The 14,873-nt window shown below is 38.7% G+C and overlaps 1 protein-coding gene across 2 annotated transcripts in view; it reads left to right on the top strand.

Annotated features, from left to right (window-relative positions):
- The window catches only part of gpc6a (glypican 6a), a 133,824-nt gene that overhangs the window by 62,412 nt on the left and 56,539 nt on the right, over positions 1–14,873 (top strand). For both annotated transcript variants that reach the window (XM_029427704.1, XM_029427697.1), the window contains exon 4: positions 13,869–14,034. In XM_029427704.1, the coding sequence (XP_029283564.1) occupies positions 13,869–14,034 (166 nt within the window). The remainder of the gene's footprint in view (positions 1–13,868; positions 14,035–14,873) is intronic.

Below are 14,873 nucleotides of genomic sequence, written 5' to 3'. Positions count from 1 at the left end.
TAATTTAATTAATTAATTAATTAAAAATATATCTGCTGTCTCATGGCGAAAGTTTATCTTTTGTGTTTCACATACTCTTCAGACAATTCAAAACTAATGAAGACTGCAGAAAATGCAGTTTCAATAAAAACTATTCCGTCAACAACAACCAACTAATTTATGATTATTGTCATTATTCATTAATCTGCTCAATTAATCAATTAATAGTCTATGAAATGTCAAATGCTTATCTTAGTTCCTAAGACTCCAAAGTAATGTCGCTTGATCCGAGCAATGGTCCAATCCAATAGTATTTTATTACATGACACATTTTTGCTTGAAAAATGAAGACTGTAACTATTATTTAATCAAAAGTGTTGAATTTAAGTTTCATGTTCTTTTGCTAAAATCATGACTAAACTAATATGTAACTCAATTTAGACTATTACCTGCTTATTCATAGAAATGCCAATTAAAGAAAACACTTCTAACTGCTGTTAATCAGGTAACCTATTAGAAAAAGCTGTCGTCATTTTTTATATCCTTTTATATCTGAGACACCTGTGGCAACCAAACATGACTTGAAATAGAATAATTTACCCACAAGAAAATGCTATGTTCATATTCCTAATCTACTTTTTCTCTTCCTCAGACTAGAGACTAAACCACTGCCATCTTTTATTACCATGGTGTGTAAAACTGAAGCATCAGCTTGATATATTATCACCTTCCTCCTACCCACTGTCCTTACATAATTAAGGATGATTGTGCAAATTTACATCATGATGGTGTTTACATATTAAGGTGCTTTGTCCTCCCACGGCGTACACTGATGCCGTATTTCATCTCTGAAGAGTCAATCATATTAAATGGTTTATTATTGTCTTTTAGCTTGCCCCTGAGCTAGACATCCACTATTCCTCTGTGGCATTTCAGCCTTTTTGGATAAAGACTTAAAATAAGCACCTCTATACTGTACATCTGTCCTTAGCCTTAAAATGCACCCTCACTCAGGATCAAATCCAATACTCCTTGCGTCCTCATCAATTATGAAGTGGAGCCAGGAAACGGTGTGGCATTGCTGAAGGCTGTCAGGCTGGTGAACAACCATAGAACTAGAGGTGAAGAGTTGCTTGACATGACAAATCACCTTGACCTAAAAATCACCCTGGGTACTTGCTGCTTTCAGCGACAACAAGCCACTTGCATCTCCTTACAACAGCCTTAAAGTACATGCCAATTTCTCACTTCTTAGATGTAAGCACAGCACTATACAAGGCACATTTTGTACAATTTCCCACCCACAAGCAGCAGAGACATATACTTTATGGTGGAACGCTACATGTGTGGTCTTATAGCTGTTACTCTTATCTTCAGAAATGTATGTTTTTTCAGCAGTTGGTGTTATTTTAGCAGATCCCTCATGAGGTAGTCAAACACCTCACAGCTGGACAAACTGCTGTCAAGTATCGTTTTGTATAATATATAATATTTATTATAGATGCATTAGTAGATGTTAATAGATCTTGGATCAATCTTAATACACAATCTTCCTGAGCAGATGGAGAATGCCCTGTCATGGCATTTTTTAAATTTCCATTTCTACGTGGCCGGCCCAGAGGCATTATGTTTTTGGGTTGTCCGTACGCGTCTCTATGTCCCATTCACGTGAACGTGTTATTATCAGGAAAGCATGGACGGAATTTTTTCTAACTTGGCACAAACGTTCACTTGGACTCGAGGATGAACTGATTAGACATTGTTGGTCAAAGGTCAATGTGACCTCACGTCCGTCCCATTACCGTGAACGCCAAATCTCAGGAACGCCTCACAGGAATGTCATTAAATGTGGTGCAAATCCACACATCCATGTTGGACTCAAGGATGAACTGGCCATAACTCAAGAATGAATATGCTAATTATGACAATTTAACACAAATGGATAAAATGATGAAGTGATGACATTTTGGACAGACATGGATGTAAACTGCAACTTGACTGGTTGGCGGAGGCCTACAAGCGTGAGGCAGCAACTCTAGTATTTCTGAGCACTTAATGGATTTCTTGTCCACGTCGACTTAAAAGTTGAGATTGAAAGATCATTGTTGACCTTGGACCACCTGACCTTCTTTTTTGACCTACTGCTGCCAATTTTCTCAACAATTATATTTTATCTCATTAATAATACATAAGGCACCTTTGGAGTCTCCATCAATCAAAAGCTTCTCAGTTTTTCTTTTTCTACTTTTAACATAACCATTTTACCACCATTGAAAATGTAAATCTACAAACATACAATGTTACTTTCTACCTAATTTTGGCAGTCAAAATGCCTACAGTCCACATGTCGAAGTGTCTTTGGACCCAAATTGCTTGTGTGAGTCTGTGTGAATGAACATTATATTTGATCCTGATCCAGTTTGGCACCTTGTATGGCAGATCTACCATCAGTGTAAGAATGTATGTGTGAACGGGTATATGTTGACATGTAGTGTAAAACTGTTTGAGTGGTCGGAAGACTAGAAAGGCGCTATATAAGTCCCTTTACTATTAACTGACCTATGAGAAACATTATAAAAATGTTCGGAAAATATTATCTTGTCTCTGCCACACGTCTTATATTATGTGTTGCATACTTAACATGGCCCCTGGCGAGTGACTCTAACTAGCCACCATGAAGGCTCTTAACTCAAATAACATAATCAGTCATGAAAACCAGAGATTTTAAAATGACAAAATGTGCCTTTTATATGAAATTGCTGTTTTCAACCATCTGTCTGTTCAATTTTCCACGTTACTTTAACACAGGATGGTGCACTGATGATGATGAGCCATACATAATTACTGCTAACAGACAGCTCTGCATGCAGTCGAGTCAGAACAGGAGAGAGATCTCTCCATGAAATGGGATTGCACTCGACTTGCACTGAACAGTTTCCTGCACCCCGATCCTGGATTAAGAGCAGAATCTCTTTGGATTACAGTTTATGATGACCATTAAGAGTTTTATCCTAGACCTGCTCAGAGAAGATTGCAGGGATTTGGACCTTTTGAGGGTTTACAGTTCAGGCATTTAGAGCACTTATAACTCACTCTGCATATGCACGGAAAACCGGCCTAGTCCATGATGCACATTTAGTTGTGATGATGTAAGGTATTTTGTACTCAGGGATTTGTTTTTCCTGATGGTTTACACTGTCATGATGATCTCATTATACACTCATTTCCTACCACGTACTGTCAGATAATTTGACATTAAGTTCCAAGGCAGTTTCTAATCTTTACAAAACATTTACCTTATATTAATGCTCTGCCAGATTTCAGTATTGTCTAGTATGTGAGAATTATCAGGATCAGTTACATGTGGTTTCCATAGTTATTTTCTTTTTCTATTTAATGTACTCCGTGCCATAAAGCAGTTTAGCCCGCTCACTGTCAAGGCAAATCAGTAAAGTGTATTCAACACTCAATAACACAAGTTCAGACCACTACTGTATGTCACTTTAAATTAGTACTTTGAATGTATTAACAAGACTAGGTTGAATCCTGGTATATGGTCAATGTGGCCAAGTTATTACAGGTATATTCAGCAGTGTCTAAAATGTGATTTCCTGGATATTAAATATTAATTTGCATTTTTCTGTAGTGGTCCGACTAAGTATAAGTGTACTGAAGTGGCACATCAAATGACATGTTTGAGCTAAGATTGAGTCAAATAATTGAGGACTGCTTTAGTGTACAAGCAATTCTCTGCTGGCCTAAACATCATCAGAATATAAATTTCATTTTGATATATTTTTTCCACAAATTAAATTATTCCCCATAGTCTATTTTCTTCATTTCATAGCTTTCCTCTTGGTTGTGCTGCTTCCAGCCTCAGATCGAGATGTGGAGGGCTGGCCTTTGTGTTAGAGCTTTTATCCAATCATATTTCAGCCATGACGTGTTGCCAGGGTCCAAGAAATCCGCCCTTAGGCCTTCAGAATCAACAGTGCGGGCGCCTGTCGCTTAAAGTGAACAGAGACAAAACTGTGGCGTTAACCAGCTAGCAGGCGTACGATAACGTCAGCACGTGCACGTCTTTTGATTGGATACGCACTATTGAGAGGCAGAGCTATGCAGAGCTAGCAAACTTTGAGCGAGCTAATTTGTGTAGATTTCTACAAGCGGTTTTTTTTCAACCAACAATGACTGAAGGAGGAGAAGAGATCGATTTGGTCGTAGATATAATTACAACGCCATTTTCAAGATAGACATCGTGAGAAGAGAACGGCCTTGGCCGGGTTTGTCCGCCACTTTCAAATCACTAACTACGAGCGGTACCCCCCGGCTCACAGCCTCCGAGAGGCACTGCACATTGTACTGCTGTTATTTACAACTAAATGTTTCGTAAATATTAATATAACTCTGTTGTTAGGGTGATGCAACGCCCGGTTATACTGCGGATAAACAACATAGTACAAATACAACATTTGACAGAAATTATGTTGTGATCGAAAAAGAAGCATAACTAGGGGCTGGTCCCAGGCAAGCCTGAGCCAGCTTATAAACTTTATCAAAAAGGAAAGTTTTTAGTCTGCAATTTATCTTAATTGTATTAGAGCTGTGAGCAGCTTTCTTTGTGCAATGCATTATGATGGGCAATAGCGTACATCAAAAGCATGAAAACAGTTTATGATTGTTTTTGTTTTTTTTCATTGTGAGGAACTGCTGCTTTTGTCTGATTGGTATATCCTCTGCAAACTGAATATTGTTGGCTTTTGGACTATTGGTTGATATTGTCTTTAATGTTCTTGCACTTTACATTTTCAATAAAACATTTTTAAAAATCCTGTGGGAAAGAAATGGTAGATTAATCTATAATGAAAATTATGTTAGTCAGGGAAAATTAAATAAAGACAATTAAAAGACACACAATGAGTTTCAATTAGTAAATCACACAATAAGGTGCTCATAAGCAATCCTCTTTGACACAGGAACTGGTTACAGTTGTTCTTTATGTACAAATGATATCACTTATTAAAGAGACAGCACTACTAGTTGAGGAGACACAAAAACAAAAGAGAATATATTACAGTGTCCTTCATGTGATCTAGTCGAGTCGCTCATAGTTCAGTATCTATATTTGTGATGAATATGTTGCAAATGGAAAGTACATGTCGATGAACAATTTGACAGCAGATTCTCCACAGGGCTGATTAACTGACCTCCTCCATGAGAGAGTATGGTTCATCCATGTTTCTCAGCTGAGGCCCACTTCTACAGATGCACTGGGAAAACTTGTCTGTCTCTCTTTCCCTCTCCCTGTCTTTGTCTGTCTCCTTCTCTCGCTGGCTCACAGCTCACACAGCTTGCTGGGGATAAGGCCTCAGCCACAGTGCTGTGACGGCAGATGGCTACTGGCTCAAAGAGGTTGGCACGTCATCGGGAAATGTGCTGCACCAAAGATGTCCTTTTTAATTAAAAGATTTTGATCTGTGGTGAACTGCAGAATGTTGGAAAAAATTAGAGACAGCATGTGGTCTGAAATACAAGGACATGATATGAAAGGATAATAAAGAAATATTCTGTACATACATCTCTCCACGGTATATGCTCTTGCAAACTTTAAGAGATATAGACACAGTCAGTCTGATACCGAGTGAGAGGACTTTTAAATACAAGAGGATTGAAAATGGTAAAGAATTGAAGAAAATATCCATCAAATTCTAACATGTTCATGAAAATATCTGTCTTATCCAACAACTAGGGAAAATATGTCACATCAGTTGACTGTGCCAACCCAGATCACGTCTTATGACTACTTTTTTGCACCTTGACTTAAAGTGTATGGCACCACATCTTTATTTAACAAGCACTTAGAGTAGGCTGTCAGCACTGATGTTGTGACATTTGTTCAGAGGTTTCTTGGCAGCCACATGAGACCTGTTTGCCCCTGACATTCAGGCTGGGCTGCAGACCTTCAGAGTCAGATGGATGCAGGGTGAGTGCTGTGCTTTAATCTAGGAGGCGCCATGACAAATAGATACAAATATAGTGTACTGTATGCAGGTTTCCTACCCACCAGAGATGCACAGAGGCTCACGGTACACTGTGCCTAGTCATCAAGCAGCATGGACTTGGCTTTTAACATGTTCGCACTTGTCTTGGTAATTAAAGAAACAGTCCCAACTGCTCCTCCAGACATGCCACATAACATGGTACATGTCAGGGTAGATCAGCGGTCGCGGCCTGCCAAGTACTGCTGTGTTGCTTCGTGGAGGCACTGCTGCTCACATGTGGATTATACTGCCAGTCTCAGACATTCATTGATTTAACAACAAGTGATTTTTAGTGCAGCCTCTCTGGAATTGTCTTTGGCTCCATCTTGCATCTAACATGGTGAGTGAAGGGAGGCTAAAGTTCACAGAGAAAGTGCTATAGACCGTGTTTTATTATCAATGACAACTTTAATGCATACTTACACATCACAGTCTCTGACTGCATGCACCAAAGAATTCAAATTCATCTTAAGTTTAGCCATTTGCTTATCTTAAAAACCCTATCAGTGTTTAAATGTATTGGTTTGTGGTTTACAAGCCAATATATTGTTGTGACTCTCCATCTATTTGTGACGCCGTGCTGTGTTTTGCCAAGAAATACACAAATGCAGTCCAGCTGGACCTGAAACAGAGTGCTGGTTTCCAAATAGCTGAAGAACTGTATATTGTTTTCATTTTTTAAATTGAACTTGTTTTATGCACTGCTCAATCAACAATTCACAATTTAACTAACTGCAAACCAGAGCGTTCTGTAGGTACACATGAGACAGTTAAACACGTGTGGCTATGTTTAGGCAACTAAAAGTACTTGGTTAATGTCAGATTACCTTCATGGTTTGAAAGAAAGCAATGGTTTTCTGGATTTTTTAATGCAATATTTTGGCATTGTAGCAGCGCTCAAGCATTATTAATGTTGTTTTTAATATGTAACGCTCTCATTTACCTGTTAAAGTTAGCATGGCTACTAAGAGAAAAAACCTGTTCTTCATTAAAAATCTGTAATAAATTGTTGCATAGAAGAAGGTGTTCCTTTAGATTATTATGCTGACTGTGTTGCCAGCAATACTCAAAATGCACCTTGTGCTCAAGGTTAATGTGTTAACCTGATATATATCTGATCTAAATTCTGCACAAGTTTAAACTCTTAACACATTTCATTCTCTTACCGCATGTGCAAGTAAAATCATTTGAATATTGATATGCAGAGTGAAAGGAGCTAGTATAGCTAGATAGATGCTATACAAGACACTTTACCATGTACCATGTTGTACAACTTTCTGTATGTGATAAGCAGCAGTTGTGCTTTATGAGTTTTTATCTAAAATATAAACCACTACATAAAGCAAATGCAGGCATACCATAATGCATATTTTACTACATTACAGACGTATGTGATTAAAGTAGATACTTAAACTTAACTATGCATTGGCATACCTCTGTCTCGTCATCACTCCAGTTTGCTCCTCTTGTTTTGTGATTAAAAAAGCGTTAGCTCATGTCAGTGCAGCAGAAGGCCTAGTGTATGAAGGTTTTACTGTTACCTTCTGTGAACATATGCCAGCTGATGTTATGCATTTTCTCTAAACTAAGGAATTAATTTCCGTTATTTTATTGCAACAACCTTTAAAGTAACTCTTTTGGTTAGGAAGAAACAAGTGAAGTTTGTACACAGATGTTTGATGCAACCAGGCACACATGTTTCTCTTGGTACCAGATGCTAGTCTCATTTGCACAGTGACAGATCACTCATATTGCCATTGACACTAATGGCTGTGGAATTGAGTGGGGACACTGGGGCACCAATGCAGTCTTACATCCATGTCCAATCAGTGCAAAGCAACTCAGCCTGTCACAATAATTATGACAGAACTATTGAGACAATCTTTTTTTTGCGACAGTCTCACTGTCCCACTAGTGTTCCCCTTGATTGGCCTTGGTAGCTTGCAAAGTCATTGTCATTTCTCACAACTTCATTACTTTGTGGCACAAAGCAATTTCCATCGTCTGTGCTCTTGCCATTCTGTTAGTCCTAAAGGGAGTTCACACCATATGTGCATGACAACACCCTGTCGGATAGACAAGGTGACGCCTTCCAAGAGTGTCTTTTAGAGTTATCGCTCATCATTATGGTGGTAAGCTGCCTTGTCCTTTATTAGAATGATTAAGTTATCTTGGATATGTCTCACTGCTGATAGTGAATTCAGGTGAGTGAAATGGCCCCCGACTTTGGCCTTTTATGAGATGAATTGAGAAGGAGTTTACTTTATTACTGCTCAGACTCATTGCATATATAATCTCAATCTCAAAACCTCAATAAAGTTAATGCTCACATCAGGAGACTGTCTGAAACGCTGACTGCATCTTCAAGCCGCTCTTTTGAAGCAGGATGCTAATGAGCAGGCCGCTGTTTATGCCTCACCCCACTCTCATTTGTAAGTGGAATATTTGGCTACAAAACACAACATTTATTTGTTTAATTAAATCTTTATTCAATCAGGCAGTCTCATTGAGATGCTGGTCTCTTTTCCAAGAGAGACCTGAGAACAACAAATATTCACAAGAACACAAACGGCAAAAGAGAAACAAAACGACTACCCAATATAAAATGTGATAATGATAAGGAAATAAAAACAGTTACAAGAATCGGGAAAAACATCAGACAGGTTTTTAAATTTCCCAGCGCAAGACTCTAGTTTGAGGGCAGTTTGCAGTTCATTCCATTTAAAAGGTGCAAAGTGCCTGAAACCAGTTCTACAAACATTAGTGCGTACAGGAGGGAAAGGTTAAGTAGTTTTTGGATCGTGTACTGTAGTTATATATTTAAATGAGAGGAGAGATGTAAGGGTAGTTGGGATGCTTTAACAGCAGAGCTTTATACATGAATAAGAAATGACAAGTCAAGAAAAGGTATTCATTCTGGACTGTATGGAGGTCCATCCAACCGCCTGATGTAGAGAACAATGATGAGTACGAAATGTGTGATAAAGCGTAAAGCAGTATAATATACAGGGAAATATAACTAAGTACATTCAGTCGGGTGCTGTACTTAAGTAATAGTACTTGTACAATGTAAAAATATTCACTGACAAGTAAAAGTCTGAGATGTATTTGTTAAAGTAAAGGTTTAGAAATATTTACAGTATAATGTATTGTAAGTGAAAGTAGTACCAACAGTATTTAAAAAGATACGGTTAGCTCCACCTTGGCCAGCTACAACACTAAAATGCCACTTGCACTATAATGCATATGTAATAATGCATTATGAGTACCTTTGATGCTCTAGGTACATTCAGCTAATAGTACTAAAGATCTTTGACATACGTGACATTTTTCAGGAAAGGACTTTCACTTGAGTGTTTTTATATTGCAGTGTGAATTCTTCCTCCACCGCCGTAAAACTCACACTGTCTTGCACACAAACACATGCTCTCCATGCGGTGGTATCATAGCACTTAAACATCAGATGAGTAGATTAGTGTTTTAATCTCACTCACTGGATCTGAGGCATGTCGCGTCCCAGTCCTACACTCAGCCTGCTGTGGAATATTCCATCCACTCAACTGTAAATAAGTGCTAACAAGATTATCAGATTATCATCCAGGGCATACAGCGACTGCTGGGCACAGTCACTGCAATTATGTAAAAAATCCCTGTAAGATAATTGCGTTAGGAGGCACCATTTTAATGCAAATTTATCTAAAGGCTCACAAAGCTGAAGGGCAGCTTAAAAACACTTTTCCTTTTTGCAGTATGAAATATATTTAGTTGGTTGCCACTAAAAAGCCACACTGAATATAAAGAGCAGTCGGAAAGGCTCTATAGTTAAAAACATTCTCCCAGTGTTTTCTCCATGTCTCTTAAATAGGTCTAGAAACTGGGCCAAGTTTAATTAAATTGATGAGTTTAAACCCTTTAAAAAAACATTTTATATGCTCATGCATGAATACTGTACTTTATTGTACAAATTGGAAGATAAAGTATAACGGTAATAAATTATACAAAATGACATTTGTAATGTTGTGTGGATGTTGAGTAAATGATACAGTATGCTATATATTCTTTAGGCTTCTCTGTAATGCTGCCATCATTTACACCATAGCAGTGGAAGTGTGAATTTATTAGGGGAATATATTCCAAAATCATCTAGTTGACTAGTTTTTGTTTTATGTTTAAACTGGATTTAATGTCCTTCATCAGGTACAGTGACTGGGTTGGGCTGAGCAAACAGAGAAAACAAAAGGGACGAGCTCTCCCTCTCTCTTTCCTCTGTCACTTTAACAAATATATGTATATGTAAATTAGCCTGTGAAATAAAATGTTTCAAATAGCTTGATAGGAAAATGTTATATTTAATCTGTGGGCTTTGAGTCATTGAGGAAAAGAAATTGCTGGAGATTCATGGGGATGCAGGTTATAGTGGAAGTGCAATCTAAAAACTGTCTCTTCCCCGTCTCAGTTACAGCGGACGGGTGAATTGCATGTAGCAGTAAGATTTGACTCAGATTTGTATGTGTGATAATGATTTCATCGATACAGAAACCAAAGTGCAGGCGCATAACGATCAAGCTGAACTTTTTTACTTCTGCATGTGGGCTGTAAAATCACTGTCATTCAATAAATGATTGAATGAAAGGGCAAAAATGTATTCGGTGTTGGCTGCTTTAATAATCGGTTGAGAAAATATTACATATACTGTAAGAAAATACATCACTAATCATAAAGTGTGTTTGAACACGTGAGAAATTATTTTGGAAATAAGAGGCAGCTCTCTCCAAAGCAGACTCTGAGATTGGCATGTAGGTTCTGTTTCTCTGTCCAAATGTGGCGGTAACACCTGCCCGTTCCCTCTGTTTGTTTGCTAGTGACTTGTCCGGTTCTCTCTCCGTCTGTTTCATCTGTATCTGTCTCTCTGTTTCCCTGGTGTTTCTTTCTCTGCGTCTCTGGCAGCGTCTTTGGCTTACTGAACAGCCGGTTCTTTCTCTCTTGGCTCTTCGTTTTTATGTTATTTTTTTTGTACTCACTCCAGCACTGCCTGTGAACTAGAACATGTAGAAATTAAACGCTAGTTAACGCTGGAGTGCGGGACTTTACGTATAAATGACGGTCCGTTACATTCAAGCCCTTGCCAAACAAGTTCACACAGTGAAAAGCTCTCTGTACTTCGCAGTACACCAGAGTTGGGGTGTCTGTGGCGACATTCCCGTGTTGGCGTTCAGCTCGCAGCATCTTCCCTGCTCTCCTCAAGTCTTCCTGTGCACATTTTTCAATTTTAATCCTTCCTCTGAATGCAAAGTTTATTTTTTAATCTGGAGCGTACACTTCAGAAACATAGCTTCCGCCATACTCCTAGCTACTGCTCCGTCGCTGTAGTCTCTCCCATATGGTAATTACTCTCACTACCAGAGGGGGGAGAAAAGAGTTCCTCACTCCAGCTTTAATGTTATACGTAAAATGTAAGTGCAGGCTTAAAGCAGACACCTATAGCACTATAATACATGTATAAATATATGGCAACGCTTAACTTTAAGTAAACCTATCCAGCATTTATAATCAATATTTAATAAATGCTTTATAACACACTATAACTGCTGTTGGCAAATATATAAATATAAGTGTTTATATCTGTTTAGAAGAGGAGGCTGATGTGTGAAGAGATTATGAATGACAATATTGATTCATTTTCCCAGTTGTGATAATATGAAATATGTCTTCATAGGAGTTATGATTGTTAATACATGATGTACATGAATAAACAAATGTCTTCATCCATACAAATGCTTAATAGAGGGACTTGAAGTAAAGTGTTTCCTATAAATGATAGACATTTCTCCCACAAGCTGGTTTGGATATGGCAACTAGCAAAATGAATCAATAAGTGTATAAGTACAAATACGTTTGTCGGCCATTTGTTCAACTCTTTAGCATCTCTATCATCCTGACTATTTTCCACAAGGAACACAAATCATGTTGGTGCACACACACACACACACACACACACTCTCTCACACACACACACACACACACACACACACACACATACTCTCACATTAATAATTAATTAGGTATTTTTGAATCCTAAAGCAAAATCTTAAAAGCAGCAAAAGCTCCATTAGTAACATCAGATATTTTTTTCTAGCCTGTGTGATGCTAGAGAAGCCTGACACGTAAATGGTTTCCAGGCATGTCAGCTGTGAAATATGTTCAAGCAAAGTAACCTTGTTTGTGACAAATTCCCATATGTTCAGCCGCACTTCCACAATTTACGCAAACACATACCAGCGTATGACATGCAGTGGTGGAATTGACAGCTAGCAACCTCGTTTAATGGCCTTCATACAAGACATCGACATGATGTCAGTGGCAGATTGCAAATGTCAAAGATGGTTCATTTCGTCCTTGTTGCCGGCTGCCAAGCAGCAGTGGAAGCCAATACAGTAATAGCGTACATCTCTGTCTTCCCCCTTTCTCTCTCTCTCTTTGTCTTCCTCTCCCTTATTGTCTCTCATCTCTCTCCTCTTGTTCTCCCTCATGCACATGCACAGTGCCCACACAGGTGGTCTGGCCATTGTACCAGTAAAATCAAACACAGACTACATTGTTTCTAACAGACCGTAGAGAAGACAGAAACTGGGTGTCACAGCACCGTATCAGATGTTGCCATGGAGCTACAAAGGTCCACTGATGTTTTCTTTTTCACTTTAGCTTTAATTATATGTGCATGTTGCTTTTTTCTTTCTTCCAACAGTATTAATGTTAACAAAAGTCAAATTAACAATAATATATGTATATACATATATATATATAATAATTATGTCAAAGAAAATGATAAAACATAACATGTGTAATGATTAAATCTTTCTCAGAATAAAAGATCCTCTTAATTGCACGCCTTTGTTTCGCTCCTTCTATAGGTGTCTTCTTTTTTTCCGGTTAAGGAGTTTGTTCCTTATCTGAATCGTGGGTAACAGTAAAAGGCTGTTTTAGATGGTAAAGCTTTAAAGCAAATGTGTGATTTTAGGCTATGAAATAAATGAAACTTGACTTGACATGACCTGACTTTTAGAAACGGCCAATTAATCACTGCTATGCTCTGATGAACGGACATGGCATTACTCTAGAATTAGACTTAGAATTTGTGTCTCATCACATAGTTTTCTGACATGGGTAGATCTGCCACAGCCAAACCCTTTAAATATAGAAGATGGTGTCCGGTTGTGTGGTCCGTCCTATGACAACCACTGACCAATCTGCCAACCTTCACTACGCACACACACGCGCACACGCACGCACACAGTCACAACGAGCAGTCTCCAGGGTGTGTGTTGGACAAAATCTAAAGTCAAGCATGAATACAGAGGCTGACAGGCCAATTATCAGATGTACTCTTCGTTCTGCATCCCCACCTCTGAAGGGAAGCAGATGTGAGAATCCTGTCGCTTTCACTCAAGCCGGTACAATGACATGGCCCAACAACAAAAGGCACAGCCTTCACAAGGAATCAAAATGGACAGAGTTGTAAACATCTTGTCAAACAGTTTTATCTGCTAGGTTTTCACATTTCAAGCTTCGGAAGATGTGATGTAGTGTGGGGATGTTTGTCAAAAGTTGAAATGCGTCCGGCCCCCCTTCCCCCCCTGAACTTTCAATTGAGAATTGCATTCCTTACTATTGATGCTTCGTTTCTGTGGAAACCTAAAAATGTTTTGTAGAAATATAGCAACACAATATTATTTTTCTATAACAACTTTTCTCTCCCATTTAGGAATCATACATACATGTCATAAAACAATTTCCGAGGATTAATGAGTTTGAAAAGCCATAACTTAAGAACATCTCTTTGTTTCACAGGTGAATGTAGTCCCAGCATGTGTCCGAGCCTTGACCAAGATGCTGTACTGTCCGTACTGCCGCAGCATGCCTGGGCTGAAACCCTGTCACAACTACTGCAACAACGTTATGAGGGGCTGTCTTGCGAACCAGGCAGACCTAGATGCTGAATGGAACCTTTTTATCGGTAAGAAATAAAATATTCTGATTCAAATGTGCCCTTGCACCTGTTTCTCATTTTCTCTTTGTAATTCAAGGCAGTGTCTTTGAATAGTCTCTGTAGGAATTCGGTAGGATGTGCTGTGTTAGATTCAGCTTTAAAGGATTTACAGAGACAAAACTGAAATCTTATTTGTGCAACCATTTCTTTCTTTTTTTCTGTCTGAAATGTTGTTTGCTGTTGCTGGAACCCTGGCATAGTGCTTAAAGCTCTGGTCCCTGCTGTTTGGGATTGATAAAGGAGAGCAGATCCTAGGCAAACACATTTTCTATAGTGTTTCCAGCTGAGCTCGCTGAGTAATATAGCACTTCGGTTGGGCTGTAAGTAGCTCGATGCTGTAAGCCCTCCTGCTAAATGGATACCAAGGAGGCACATAGAGTGTTCCCTCTGGATCTTTTGTTAGCCAATACTTTATTTGTTATGTACCCCAATCCCATCTTCCCACCCACAATAACATATTTTTTTTTACATGGGGCTGGGTTTTTTTTAAGAGACATCCCTGAAGACTGTGTGTCAAGTGAACTGCACTTCTAAGCTTTTGGCTGTTTTGTGACAAGCCTGTCATTCGGGAAACCATCAGCTGATGTAGCGCTTGTTCTCTCCGATGGCATGTCTGAAGTCTCAGATCAACACAGGCCCATATGTACTGAACGAGATGTCTCGCAGCTTTATGACATGTGTTAAAAAGTTAGTGTCTTGTTCGGTTGTGAAGAGGCAAATCTATTGCCGCAAAGGGACGCTCTGCTTGACAGTAATGGGAAAAGCTGTTGTTGCAACAGAATGATGAATCTGGTTAGACAAAAACA

This window comes from Cottoperca gobio, chromosome 3 (genome assembly GCF_900634415.1).
Source record: "Cottoperca gobio chromosome 3, fCotGob3.1, whole genome shotgun sequence".
Lineage (NCBI taxonomy): Eukaryota > Metazoa > Chordata > Actinopteri > Perciformes > Bovichtidae > Cottoperca > Cottoperca gobio.
This window is presented reverse-complemented; position numbering and strand designations above follow the sequence as displayed.